The sequence below is a fragment of the Austrofundulus limnaeus genome, unplaced genomic scaffold (assembly GCF_001266775.1).
Source record: "Austrofundulus limnaeus strain Quisiro unplaced genomic scaffold, Austrofundulus_limnaeus-1.0 Scaffold4, whole genome shotgun sequence".
In the NCBI taxonomy this organism is placed as follows: Eukaryota; Metazoa; Chordata; class Actinopteri; order Cyprinodontiformes; family Rivulidae; genus Austrofundulus; species Austrofundulus limnaeus.
The window spans coordinates 3,255,130-3,269,634 of NW_013952406.1; the positions used below are offsets into that span (position 1 = coordinate 3,255,130).

A 14,505-nucleotide genomic window follows, 5' to 3' on the forward strand; every position below is an offset into this window, starting at 1 on the left:
GAAAAATACCGTCAAATACCGTGAAACAGGAGAAAATGTTGAAAACACCGTGATATAAAATTTTGATCATATCGCCCAGCTCTAATTGAACCTAAAGCACTGTTCGATACGGTTTGATATGGGTACATGTATTGTTGAACCCCAATATATATTATTATTATTGTTATTATTATTATTACAAATACTGTAATTATTATTTGAATCCTTTATCAGTTTAATTGTTCTGGACAGGAAATGTCAACAAGTATTATGTCCTACAGCCAAACCCAAAGTCAATTAGATTTTTTTTAAACATTACACTTAAAAATGATGTCATCACATAATTTGTCCAGAACAATTTTGTTTTTGCGACATCTAAAAAAAAAAAAAAAACATCTAACCCCATAATAAGTCTAAAAATCCAACAAATACAGCTCAGTTTAGCTGCTGCTGCTCATCTGTGTTTTTTTTCTATTTTAGAGGAAATACAAATGAAAAGCACACAATTTAAACGATTCAACTATTTTGTTACTGATTTCTACAAATGTGTGCTAAGTGTTATTTGGTTGATTGAACCCAGGTTGTGAGAAGCATGCGAGTGTCGTGATGACGGACGTTTTCCTACAACAGTGCAGCTCGTTTTGTCGTTTGCCTCTGACTTGATTAAAAAAATTCTAATAAATAAATAAATAAAGAAAGTGCTTCCTGCTTGATTCAGTTTGCTGCGACACAACTGGACAATAAGGTGAGGCTCCAGGCTTGTCACATGAGAAAGAAGCACTTTTGAGAATGAATAAGATCCATCTTGACTTTGACTTAAATGACAGGAGATAACTTTATGGTGACTGAGGATGGATAAAGAACCTATATGAGCGGGTGCCTTAAAAGTGGGCCCATTGCTCTCCACAAAAAGACATCCATATTTTTGCTGGCAAGTGATCTTTCTTTAGCTTCAGGTACATTGTTAAATGATATGGGAGACAACTACAAAAGTACACCAGTCCAGTTCAAAAAAATCCTAAAAAGATGTTACTAGAACCTCCAACAAGTTCCCCCACAACAGTAAGGACAAATCAAGTCCACATGATCCTCAAATTTCATCAAAAGCTTTATTATTTGACGCCGCTCCTAAAAAACTGGTGCCACTGGCTGACAAATTCACAGCTTCACATCTTCCTCTAGATACAAATAATAATAATAAATTTAAAAAATAAAGATAAATAAATAAAATAAAATAATAATAAAAGTAGGTCCTCTGGATGGGTTCTTCTTTAATGAAATGTTTTCTCTCTCCTCCAAGAGACTTCTTCAGTCTGAGGAGTTTCAGGTGAACTAAGCCTTATTAGCACTGCCTCCACATGGTGTATAAACAGGTTTAATAACGATCAACACTGTTGTACATCTGCAAAAGTGAACACTCGGTCTAACATCAGATTGTTCGAGCCCTGGTTGTCTCTATTGTTCATAGAGGATCATGCGCATCAACCACCTGACTATCATTAAGACCCCAATTATCACCTTTTGTTCACAGGGGGCTGAGTCATACTTGCAATAACAGCYTTGTAGGAGGAGGACAACTGAAAACGGAGGCCTCCACCTCTGTATAATGATAGARGGTTTTTCTTCACAAAGATGGCTTCCTTTACTCCTCTCTCAAACCAGCGTTCCTCTCTATCAAGGATGAGAACGCCTTCATCACTGAAAGAGTGACCGCTGGCCTGTAGAAGAGTGCAAACTGCAGAATCATGGCCTGATGATGCAGCTCTTCTGTGTTGGACCATTCTTTTGAAAAGTGGCTGCTTTGTTTCCCCAATGTATAACTGTATAACTGGTCACAGTCCTGGCACTTAACAATTTCATAAAAGCAGAACCCGTCCAGAGGACCTACTTCATTTAAAAAAAAAATTCTACCTAGATTACTGAGATGCATCAGGACGTTCCTCCCAGTATGTTTTTGGTGCAAAGGTGGAGGGGTTGGGGGGAGGGGCAGGCCAACATGCAGCGCAGGGCGATGGGATACAAACATCAGATCAGACATCAGGTAGGACATTAGGGCAAAGAGGGAGTAGTACATGAGGCCGGGGGTGAGGGGAGGGGGGAGGGGTCCCCTCAGCCCCGGGGGTCAGTAGAGCCAGGAGTTGGGCGGGGGTGAAACAGAGGAGGAGCAAGCGGACATGTTTTTTTTTTTTAAATGTACCTGTTAGTATAGCAGATGGAGTTACCAAAACGATCTGGAACTCTCCGAGGGCTTTAACTGCCAGCAGTGACCGCTGTTACTGTCCGCGGCAGTCAAATACAACTGGATGGATTCGCAGAGAGAGAATGACAAGAAGAGAGTATAGAGAAGATGCACAAAGCAGCGTCGAGGTCCGAGCAGACACACAGACACCAGGGAGAGCAGGGTCTCTAGAGGATCAGGCCTGAGGGGGGAGGCTGGGTTGACTGAGATGGGCTCTTTATATAAAAACACTCAGATTAAAAAAAAAAAACTAATTTTACAACCTGTTTTATAGGAAATAAATAACACCTCCCACTTTTTCTTTATGTTCAGCGATGGAGCTCAGTGTCAGTAAAACATTAAAACATGCAAATAGAATAAAATCACCAGTTCAGAGATTTAGTGTTTTGAGGATTATTGGTTCACAAAACAACTTTTTTTAAATAAACAACAGTGTTCAATGCTATTTAAATCACTCTTACAGGAGAAACACTTTCATGGAACCAAGACAGGAACTAAAGCAAGTAACTTTGTTGATTTTAGTGGGATTGGATGAATAAAACACACAGCACGCTGTAAGGTTCTTTTTTAAAAGGAACAGTGAAACTTAAGTTGTCTGGTTGGTCATAATCTGATTTAGTTTATAAGTTCCTGTAACATAGTTCCTGAAAATAACGACTGAAGGATGCTCCAACACTTAAAAACCAAACCAAAAAAAGAAAAAGAAAGAGAAAAAAAACAAGGTCAAACTTACTGAAGGAGGAGGAGACTCTCGGCCTATCAGAGGCGTGTTTTCACAGCGAGAGTTCTGGAAGTTGGAGTTCTGAGCCCTGTTGAATGAAACGTACAGAGAGATCAAACACAAAAACCTCAAAGTTAATTTCACAGATATAAATGTCCTAAATTTTCCAGTCACCAAGGTTTTCGCAGAGCCAGAAACCGAGTCACCCCTCCCCACCTAGCTTCACTAACGCCGAGCTTCAGAGAGCTTCGGGTTTCACAGACATCACAACTGGAAAACAACAGCTGCATCTGCAGACTTTGGGAGGACTAATCTCCTCTTTGGGGACGTTTAAACTTGTTCTCAACAACACAGACGATCGAAGCTCAGTCTCATGGTGCAGAACGATCCACCACTTCCTGTTGTGTCAGCAGGTGGAGTCTTACATGTACTCTGTGACAGGGGCGTTGCTGACGGTGTGGGCGGTGGCAGGAATGGAGGTCTCGCTGCCGTAGCTGCTGCCACAGCTGTACAGGCTGGGCATGTGGACCCGGTACAGGCTGTCATGGTTTTGCCTTCCTCCGTGGCTCAGAGACTCGTCTTCGCTGTCTTCATCGCTCCTGCAAACACAACACCATCAAACAACCACCAGAGGGACCTACTGATCTGTCTCACAGATGTCAAAAGGAGAATAAAAATGCCACAAGGTCATTTTTTTCCTTTAGTTAATTTCATCACTGCCTTAAAAAAAGATCTGCTGCTGTCTGACAGCACTAAGGTTCAGTTAAATGCACCAAGTGTAAAAACAAACTAAAGCAATTTGTTGAACTAAAAAAAAGCTTTAATGCTGCTTTGTCCAATAAAAGCTTTTAACTGGCAAAAGGACATGAGCTGGCTTACCCTGGAGACAGATTGTAATTACTTTAGCTTGTTTCTAAACAATGAAAGTCAGCAGTGTCTGCCACACAACTATAATTCATTTAATATGTTCTGCCAGAACGGAGCCTGTCGCCCTCTAGTGTTCAGAACAAAGACAGCCTAATTTCCACCGATGATGTCATCCTCATGTTTGTTTTTGTGTTTATATTTCAGAAAAGGTTATATTATTAAAAACAATACTAGTAGTAATATTTGAGTGATATAAACTTTAGGCATAAATTATTATATTAATTTAGTTTCTGAGCTGGAATAGCAGATGGGATGAGTTTGCTTGCCTCATTACAAAAGCATTGAAAAAAAAAAAACTCAAACACAGCTGGAGACACTGAAATAGACTGTTAGTGTGCAAGCTTTAGCTTTGTAGCAGGAAGTGCCGGCTGAGATCAAACTAATGAACATGGCCACCCCCTCCTCCCTGATGATAAGGAGTGGTAAGCTAATGATGTGGAGAAGCTGAGCTGAAAGCTGTGTTTAGAAAACTGCTTCCATTGAAGTCACCCCGCAGACATCATATGTTGCTTTTGGGAGTAAAAAGAGAAGCTGAAATGATTTGGCTGTTATGTAGAAAACAGCAGCTCAGACGGGGGGTGGGGGTTGTTACAATAGGCAGGCCAACGCGGCACCATTAGAAAAGAAAACAAACTCATGTATTTGAAGAAGCAGCTGGAGTCTTTTGGACCTGTCATGTGGGTAAACGTAATTAGCTTTTGAGAAGGAAAAAAAAAATCCTAGGTTTTAATTTCTTACGATCACTTTTCTGCATTTCTGGGATAAATAAAAAAAAACATCAAAGCTTTAAAGAAATGTATGAATAATTAATAGGCTTTTCTTGAATTATTTCTCAGTGAATTTACAGTCCTGAATACAAACATGGCATGAAAGCCTTTGGACTTTAACACCCTCTTATTGGGGTGGTGGAGTGAGCGTTCGATGAGAGTGCTGGACATCTTACCGCTTGCCTCGCCAGGTGTGAGGAACGCTGCAGACAATCGAGCTGAACATCAGAGCTGTGACGAAGGAGAAGAGCACGAGGTAGATGAGGCCTTCCAGTCCATCGTAACATAAACCTGTCATGCCCTGGACGTAATCCTGCAACATGCAAACATTTAAAATGTGACCCACGACATCGAAACGAGGATCAAATCTAAAAGTGGTATATGGAGAAACAGGCAAATATACTGTTTTAATAAAAAACACTTACAAAAATTGCATTTTGTCCAAAATATAACAAATAAATGCCTTATCAATGTTTCATTTGAATGAACTGTGTGACATATAATCATAAAAATTATTGAAGCACTTTTTAAGCAGTAGCAACGACAAAAAAAAATTTTTTTAAAAATGCCTTTTAATTTTGAGATTTTCCCTGTGAGCAAAGTTTTTGCTTCTTTCCAGCTGGGAAATGTCAATATTTAAATACTATTTGAGATTTCCTCTTCATAATGAAATGAAAAATTCCTCATAAAAATTACATAAAATTAGGATTCAGACCAAATATTAATGTATTATCATAACCAACAAGACAAATGAAGGCATGTCACTGGTTCCGTTTATGATATCAGAATGATCCAGGTATCAAACCAGGAATCTGAAAATGTGATGAGGTCATTTTGACCAAATTTGACTTAATCCTCATTTGGATATGATGGGTCACAATATTATTGTGTAAAAAAATAAGCTTACGTTTAAAAACTGATTATATCAAAGACATAGATTGGGAAAAGTGGTATTTTCAATTAAACTAGCTAACAACAAATTGCTCTCAGGTGAACTAGAGACAATGCACTAAATGCCTCATTATCATGACTGATAATTTCCATTCACCGCGTACGACAAAGCTGGGAAATAAACCGCAGCTGAACACGGTCCAGAGAAACATGAATAATTACTGTGGTTTTCTGAAGCAGGAAAAATCAGAGCAGCGCGTAAGCAGAGAGTGCAACACTTGCACGTCCTCGCTTGAATTTTGGACACTCTGGGGAACGGCCCTTCAAGGATAAAGCGGTTGCAAACTACTTTACATTCTGCCAGCTTCTTACATGAAACATTGCCGGTTATCAGCAGGACACGGATCTGGATACAGGGAGTAAAATGTTATTTAGAGTGACAGGTGTGTGAGCTCCACGAGCATCAGAGATGGGCTGCTTTATGTAACTTTGCTGTTTTTAAAAACAAAAATGTCTGAACGAATCAGTTGTCCGGCCCCCCACTTTTCAAACTGAACAACGCTGCAGCGGCTGASTTTGTAAATCCTCTCTGGTTTCTGCTCACCATGTGCAGGCTGCGACAGTCCACGAGTGCAGTGAGCTGATGAAGGCTGATCTCTGTGGTGTTCAGTATTTCCTGAATCTCCTCCAAACTCTCCTGGGGATAAGGGAAAGGAAATACTCAATTTGTACAGCTGAAAACGCTAAAGCACAGTCGGTCAGTGTTGCATTGTTGGAACAACCATCCATTAAAAACAAATCAGTACAAATCAGAGTAAATAAGAAAATTTAGAACAATTTTCTGCCTCATGACCATGAACTTAAAAGAAGAAAATGTAAAGTGACAGTTTAATAGAAATTCACTCACTGATTAGTCATTCAATGTACATCAATCAGAAATATATTTTAATATATTATAAATATGCAGCAGGCACGCAGAAAGTAGAGCTGAAAAGCAGATTTTAATTTGATAATTTTGGCGCCTCTGGTTTTTTACGCTAGTCAACATTTTAAATCTGCATGAAAGAAAAGTTTCTTCGACCTCAGCAAATTTCTCCGGCAAAGAGAAACGTGCCACTCGCTGCTCCCAGAACCAGCTCTCCTTTATGCCTCCGTCAACACAGGGCAAGAAGCAGAGCTGCTGTGGGCCAGTGAAAGACTGATGCTGCGTCCCAGGTGGGCCGCCAGCAGATGTGAACATGGACAGGCGCGGTTCACCACTTTCCAGGTCGGACAGGTTGCACTCGATGTGCTATTCTGTCACTGAAAATCGTTACAGCTAATCTGTAATGTGGGACTACATGGATGAAAACATACCTTAGTTTGTTTATATTCTCTGGTAGCAGAGCGCAGCAGCTCAGACACGTCGTCCTGCATCTCCACTAAAGCTTTGTGGCTCCCGGAAAGCCTCTGAAAAGAGCATGGATGTTGTTGCAGTTCAGCTTTTTTTTAGACATTTCTATATATTTTTTTTTCTTCAAATAAGCACAAGAACTTCGAAGGAGCTGTCTTCAGTTTGGGCTAATGTGCTGCAGTGAAACCGTGTAGTTGGCAGGTACGAGCTGAAAGGTTTCTATATTTACGCTGGAACCAACAATAGATGCCTTCAGCTTCAGGAGCACTCACAGGTTTTAACTTATTGATGTGGCTTGAATATTAAAATGGAGAATGCCCATTAAAGAAAAGCATTTTCACGACGAGAGTGGACTCCAAGAGTACTGTGCAAAAGTCTTAGGCCACCACTTTTCTCTTTATATTTTCTTTCCGAGGCCAGCTTAAAATTTTTTAAATATTTTTAAAAAGGTGTAATGAGCAGAATTTCTTTAGGATTTCTGAAAGCACTTCTTTGGCTGCTTTATTTACTAATTTTCAGCCCAGTCCTTGTACCTGACCACTTCCAGAGGAACGCTTATTGTTGTTTGTTTTAGCCACTTAACTCTGTTTTTGTGCACACATTGAGACTGAAAACAAATATTTAGCACACTACAGTGTTTCTGTACAACCTTTAAAAACATGTGAATCCAAGCAGTAGCCTCAACACTTTCACATAATACAAAACATTGTACTTCTGCACGGAAATGGAGTTGAACTTTGAAACACTGTGACCTAATGATGATGCTTACTGGCATTCCTACCAACTACAAACTCACCGTATAAGTTTTATGCACATCATTTTATTTTAGTAAAACATGGCCTCTTGTCATGTGTAAAAACAAAACATGCAATATCAAACCTGTTGGAAGGGGTTAGGTTGGTCCAAACCGCAACCAATGTAGTACTGCAGGATTTCTGAGAGGAACAGAAACAGAAAACAAGAAGATTAAAAGAGCTAAAGGTGGTTYCTGAAACAAGCTTCTACTATGCAATAATCTGAAAATTCAACAGTTTGAGTTGTGTATTCTATTAAACATCAAGTAAGTGTTTATAAATGTTTTATTATAAACTCTAAGAGTAAACTGACAAGGTTGGAAAAACTAATACTAATAAGCAAAGTGATGAATAAAAAAAACACACCAAAACATTCAAATACAAGTAGAGTCTTTTCTAACTGTGTTCAAGAGCAGAAATGATGTTAAAGGAACAAACTCTTAAAAAACTGAAAGCACAAAGAGGAATTTTCAAACTTTTCAGACTGAATACAGCTGCCTTCTACGGACAAAAGATAACCATTTAAGAAGTGAGAGAGTGTCAAAACAATAAATGAAGTGAAAAGTCCCTGKAAATTTCTATAAATGCAAAGTTGAAAAGTCTCATTTCACTTTTATTCAATGTTGATTAAGTCTTTTGTCTTTTACCTCTATCTCCCATGTATGACTGTGCCCTGCTTGCCCTGAGTAATTTGTTCTGTTGTTACAGTTTTGCACACAAAAAACTGATACAAAACATTCTGTTCGCTTTCATCCAGTGCTGTGCTTTTATGATTCCTGCTGCCTCGTCACAGCTTGACTGCTACCTTGCAGTATGGAATAATTCTGAGCTGAAGTGACATGTTCTAAAAGAGTAAAGCAGGAAAAACTGCAGCACTACAATAAAACGTCTGAACACATTAAAAGGAAAGAAAAAACACAATGAAAGGTGCAAAAATAGTCTCTTGTTGCCCACAGCCGCCTCTTACGTCACCTCTGTTATGTTTAAATTACAAGACTAAACTTGCACCCTGCTCACAGTGATCCAAAGAAGACTGTAATTATTAGAGGTTTAAACTCTCTCCTGCTGTTCCCGCTCACGTCGGTTCGTTCGTGGCAGCGGAGTCGTCGTCAATGAGAAATCCTTAATGTGTGAGCGATTGACTCAAAAGTACTGCAACACAAATCCAAGCTGTGAGAACGCCACCACCGACCCGACACATGGTGCTGGTGACGTCCAGACTCAGTGCTGAGTCAGGAGCCACCCCCCCCGTAGCTGAGGATGACGAGAGGGTTTCCGGCACAGACAAAGTACATACAAGTACACAACGTGAAAAGTCCCATCTCAGTCCTGTTCTAACAAGTCCACCCACAACCATCAACCGTTATCAGGAGAACAGATTTCCTGAGCAAAAGATAACTCATCACAGAGCTAGGAACAGGTTTTCCACAGAATATAGAATCAACTCTTAAAGGAGACAAATGCTTTTAAATAGGTCTTTTTCACATCATTCAGTTGGGGGTGTTTATAAAGTGGAACTGCAATGCTTTGGTCTGAATTCCTCCTTATTGTAACTCCACAAGCCCCCCTATCCACCACTTTTCTGAGCTGTGTTTCAGATCAACTCGTTGTGAGGCTCTCTCTTTAAATCCAAATGAGGCGCTTCACATCTTGCCTCCTTCCAGCTCCCAAAGCGGTCCATTCTAGTTTGATAGAGGGGTTTATGACTATATAGTGGCACAGAAATTTTTGTTTACAATTTAATTGAAAGATGTCAACAAGAGAAGACTTGTTCATCCAGCCTTACATGTTGGAGCCAGAGTCTGACCCAGCAGGAGAATAAAAACTACGAATATGGCAGTTCTGTTGCAAATAATGTGCCATAGTTCAAAAAACATAATGGAAAATAGAAAAAAAAACTGAACGAGTTTAAAAATATGACCCAAACAAAGTATAAAGATATATACCCAGCACAGGGAGAGACTAAACTCTAATTTTCTGCACTCCAAGAGTCTCCGAGTACAATAAAATGTGTTTAACAGCTAAGAAAGTGGATTTTGAAAGTCCCCTTTAAAGACAAAATACAATGTACCTTTGAAATAAAACTTCCTGTATTTAATTATTTTGCCATTTGCATTAATTCTGTGTGCTAAATACAGTTTCAAAGCGTTATATTAAGCAGTAATATTTAAAATTAATCTCCTAAATTCTGCTTGCTTGTATTCATCTAAAATCATATTTTACAGAAGAGAGCAGAAAAGAAGCTTATTTTGTTGAGCTGATGTTGAAAAATGGCAGTAAGAGAGCACAGCGTTGTATTTTCAAGCACCATCTTCTCTCAAAGGCCTGTGGACGGATACAGGAAATATACTGTTTTTCTGATCCTCTGCTTCACTGCTCTTATCTCCGTCGTACACAAACCCAACAAACCGGAGGCTCTTTTTTTTCCCTGCTTCTGACATGCATCCCATCATGGAACGGATAGGAAAATTACTAAAATGAGCAAAACAGGCTTCTGTGCTGCTTAAAAAGGGCAGCCCGATGCCCTCCTGACCTCGCTGCGGATGTGGCAGCAATTTTTAGAGGCTTTTTATGAACCATAGCATAAAAGTCAAGTCTGGCTTTCTTTAACACGTCTTCTGACTTCTGCACAACAATGAAAGCATTGAGACCCAAAGCGGGAGAGAAATGCAGAGTAACTCATAATAACCAGTTTAATCTGAGATGACTTGTATTTATAATTATAAAGCAAACTGAATCTTTGATGCACGTTTTTGAATGAAACCAAATCAAAAGGATCATACCGTGATTGACTAATCCATACTGATTGCCCACTTTGGTAACAAATGTATCAGGAGCGAAGCAAAAGTCACTGGAGCCCTGAAAAACACAAAAACATCGATACCTAAATGGAGACCACGCCCTGGCTTCATTATTAAATCATACACTGATGGAAACATGACAGTAAATGCACCAACACATCTAATTAAACATTAATATAAGTGATAATTTCAGTTAAAAAAAGCCTCAATCTCAACTGAAAAAAAAAAAAAAAACATTCAAACTAAAAAAGGAGAGGAATAAAAACTCATACGTGTGAACAGTTTGAGTCATCTGCATGGGAGGAAATCTTACATTTCAAATCGCATAAATGATTAGAATTAATCAACATTTTCATAGCTGTAAACCTACACAGTGCTGTTCAAATAATGTAAACAGACAAATCTGGGTTTATGATGCTTTACTTTGCTCTTGTTTCACTGTTCTCTCCTCCAACAGCACGACTAGTCCTAATCACAGCTATAATGCTCCACATCACATCCTAATCACTATTATTAGTCTTCTGGAGGATTTCTGAAAAAATCCGACTGGAAAAAAAAGAACACAGATGTACACTGCAATGAATCTGTTTTATCTGAAACATTTCCCCATAAATCATGGTTCAGTTAGTTGTATGGCTGTGAAACCACACAATAGTTTTATATTTTCATGACCCATCAGTGCATTCGACTTCACGGTTTGTACCGATGAGCAAAATAACTTCATTAGCCATTACGTGCAATAAAACAGGCAGCACTACAGTGAAACCAGGATTGTTTTGGATGCATAAACTTACCACAGAGACAGCCAACTCCAGCCCCAGAGAGACCCAGCTGATGATAAGAGCCACTACACCAAACAGGCACACTCTGCAGGAAATAAGAGGAGGTCAGAAGTGCAGTTGATCTGCAGCCTTATGGTAAAATAAGAGAGCCTTAAGATGGTTACGTTGAAAGGATTACAGAAAACAATGTGGTTTGATTTCTTTCTAAAGGAGTTGTGACATTTTTATGATCGCTTTGGCTAGGTTCACACTGCAGGTCTTAATGCTCATTTCTGATTTTTTTGAAAAAAAAATAATAAAAAAAATTCTGATTTTTTGGCGTGAACGTTCACGTTACATTTTAAATGCGACCTGCATGACTCCAGTGTGAACTCTACATGGCACTGATGTGACACGCATGCGGAGAAAAGACGTGTCACAGAGTTAGCATGGATGCTACGTTTATGTCGAACCGATTAAATAATCATCTGACATGCTTGTTTAGTTTGGTGTTTATATTTCAACCTGCCTCTGATCGGGATGCTCCGGTGAAGCATTTTATGTTTGGACTGAAGCAACAAGCTGGAAATAAAGTATCGACRGAGTAACTTTGGGATTGATACGCTCCGCGACCGAGGCTGGACGTTACTATCATGTGGAAAATTAAAAGTAAAAAGACGAAGCAACAGGACTTCTGTTTTGGAGCTGTAAATATGTGGAGCTACTGATTTAAACAGTGTGACTCGAGGGTACTGTCTTATCGATCCTTCACCCCCATCTCACTGATGAAAAAATCAGATGGAAAATGACATGACTGTTCAGACTGCAGTCGCTTTGAAAAACACAAGCTATGTATTTGATTCATTACCACATAATGAAAAGGTCTGGGTCGGATTTGGAAAAAAAAATCTGATTTGTCACATTCAGACGTCATTTAAAAAAAAAAATCAGAAATGGGTCCCATGGGGGAAAAAAAATTTGGGTCGCATTGGCCTGCAGTGTGAACGTAGCCCTTGATTAGCCTTGAAATTCTGGCAGATATTTTGCTTTTGATAAGAAACACACGAACACATTCTCTCTGTATCTGCATTTCAACAAATTCATGGTTTTTATCATTAATTGGTTGCATTATTATTATTATTATTATTATTATTATTATTATTATTATTATTTCATGATGAGACTCACCCGATAAGTGTTCCCTTTGCGTTGCGAATAAGGCCAAATAGAACAAGAAGGCAGATAAAGACATCAAACAGCAGTAAGGATATGTAGCCCAGCCACCTGAAGAGAGAAATTTAAAAAAAAAATAATAAAACAAAGTGGTCAACAGAAGCACAGCAAACAAACTCTCAAAAGCAAAAAGAAAATTAAAAACAGTTTTAAAATATTCAACTAAATGATTCAGTTACTTTTAAAATGGATATATTTGTCTTCAAGTTCAATAAAAGCCAGAAACTGAAAAAATTCTTGCTGAATTAGAGTATCTTATACTGCAAGTAAAATATGGTATTAAGGCAAGTATGTCTTAAGAAAATAACAATTTGTATCATAATCTTTATGATTTCCTTCGAAATCGACATTTTTTTCTGCCTTAACACTTTTATGACTTTAGGTATGATATACAATCAAGCCTGTAATAGAAAAATATGTTTATAATAAACTGGAAAACTCAAAACAATGCTAAAAATTAATGTTGTGAAGTCTACAAGTGTACACGATTATTTTTCCTTCAGATCTGCTGCCCTGCTGGACGCAAGTGTTTAAAGGCTTGTAAAATATTAATATAATAATTGCCTGCATGTTGAAGTTTAAAAATAAAGATTCTGCACGAAATGAAGTCATATTTTGGTCATCCTGTCCATTTTTATTTGCTAATGTTTGAGCATACTACAGTCTTACCTATACCAGTCATAGAGTTCAATCTTGACGGCCAAATCCTCCAGGGAAACCTTGTTGTTGTCCCAGAAAGGAATCTCAACCATCTGTCTGACCAGCTCGTCCAGTTGGCCCTGCAGCTTTTGGATGATGGAGAGGTAGTCCGCATGCTGAGCATACTGCTCCTCAAGCTGTTGCAGATTGCCGTCCACTGTCTGGTTTAACGATGATGTGCTGTCATTTACCTTGAAACACAAGGTTATGATGGAGTTCAGAGAAGAAACCGGGGATTCACCGCAGGGATTTAATGAAACCAGGGCATGGAGGCGATGAATTATTAAACACGCTCGTGCAGTTTGCTCTCTTGGCCCTTACCAGCTTTTGCACTCCGGTGATTGTGCGGTTAGCGTGGCGGAGGGAATACGTCAGCCGGCTCACTCCATCAGAAGTCTCACCGTTCCCATAGAAACCGACGGCAATGCCGGCGCTAACGGGGAGACAAAAGAAGTGGAGGGGACAGAAGACAGGATGGTGAAGACAAAAAAAAAAGAGAGGACACAGAGAGGAGGACAGCCGGGCCGAGTGAGAGGCGTGTGAACTCTGTTTTAACCCTGTCGGCTCAGACCCCAGTCAACGGGCTCCTTTCAGCTTCGGCAGAAAGACTCCATACAGAACCATGGAAACACAGTGGAATGGACCAGCTATGCCCCAAAGCCCACACTGCGGCTGACAAAGGCTGCACTGAGGCAGGAGGTCAGCTCTCATTTGCTCCGACAGGCCTCAAGCTGCACATAATCAACTCAGGTAACAATTTCTAAAGAGATGTTAACAGAAAAAACATATTTTGCCAACAACTGGTGCAGGTTCATTTAGCGTAAAGGAGAACATAGTTTGCACTGGAAATGCTTTTATGTTCTTAATATTTTAGTGTAAAAAATGTTTTCTGTAAAGAAAACAATTTTATTCTTCCAGGGTTCCTACAGCTTAAAGCAAGTTAAATTTAAGACCTTTTTATTCCTCTTTAATGCCACTTGAAATGAAATTTAAGACCAAATTAACCAAAAAAAACAGTGACAATTTTACCCACATGTTTATTTTAACACAAACCAACAAGCTGCAAGAAAAACAAAAACAAAAAATATAAATAAATAAAATGTTTAAAACAATTTTAAGACCTCTGAATGATTTATTTAAAGGGCCGATATTATGCGTTTCTCAGGCATACATTTTAAATACTATACCATAATAAAGGATCTATGTCACCTTTAGTTGTTATTAAAATGCTGTTTTTAATGTTTAAATAGAAAATAAACTTATCTTCTCCTCACTTCCTCTTCTAAACGCCTTGAAATTG

The 14,505-nt window shown here is 39.0% G+C and overlaps 1 protein-coding gene across 2 annotated transcripts in view; it reads right to left on the reverse strand.

The window, feature by feature from the left end:
* Nucleotides 1-14,505, reverse strand: part of ttyh3a (tweety family member 3a) — a 25,644-nt gene that overhangs the window by 4,440 nt on the left and 6,699 nt on the right. The window contains exons 3-14 of one of the 2 annotated variants that reach the window (XM_014023546.1): nucleotides 13,527-13,638; nucleotides 13,176-13,396; nucleotides 12,462-12,557; nucleotides 11,307-11,379; nucleotides 10,495-10,570; nucleotides 7,797-7,852; nucleotides 6,881-6,973; nucleotides 6,129-6,221; nucleotides 4,810-4,946; nucleotides 3,365-3,538; nucleotides 2,952-3,027; nucleotides 2,177-2,278 (exon numbers count right to left, since the gene is read on the reverse strand). In XM_014023546.1, coding sequence (XP_013879000.1) covers nucleotides 2,198-2,278; nucleotides 2,952-3,027; nucleotides 3,365-3,538; nucleotides 4,810-4,946; nucleotides 6,129-6,221; nucleotides 6,881-6,973; nucleotides 7,797-7,852; nucleotides 10,495-10,570; nucleotides 11,307-11,379; nucleotides 12,462-12,557; nucleotides 13,176-13,396; nucleotides 13,527-13,638 — 1,288 coding nt within the window. In that variant the 3' untranslated portion in view covers nucleotides 2,177-2,197. The remainder of the gene's footprint in view (nucleotides 1-2,176; nucleotides 2,279-2,951; nucleotides 3,028-3,364; nucleotides 3,539-4,809; nucleotides 4,947-6,128; nucleotides 6,222-6,880; nucleotides 6,974-7,796; nucleotides 7,853-10,494; nucleotides 10,571-11,306; nucleotides 11,380-12,461; nucleotides 12,558-13,175; nucleotides 13,397-13,526; nucleotides 13,639-14,505) is intronic. The other variant, XM_014023555.1, reaches the window with a different exon arrangement.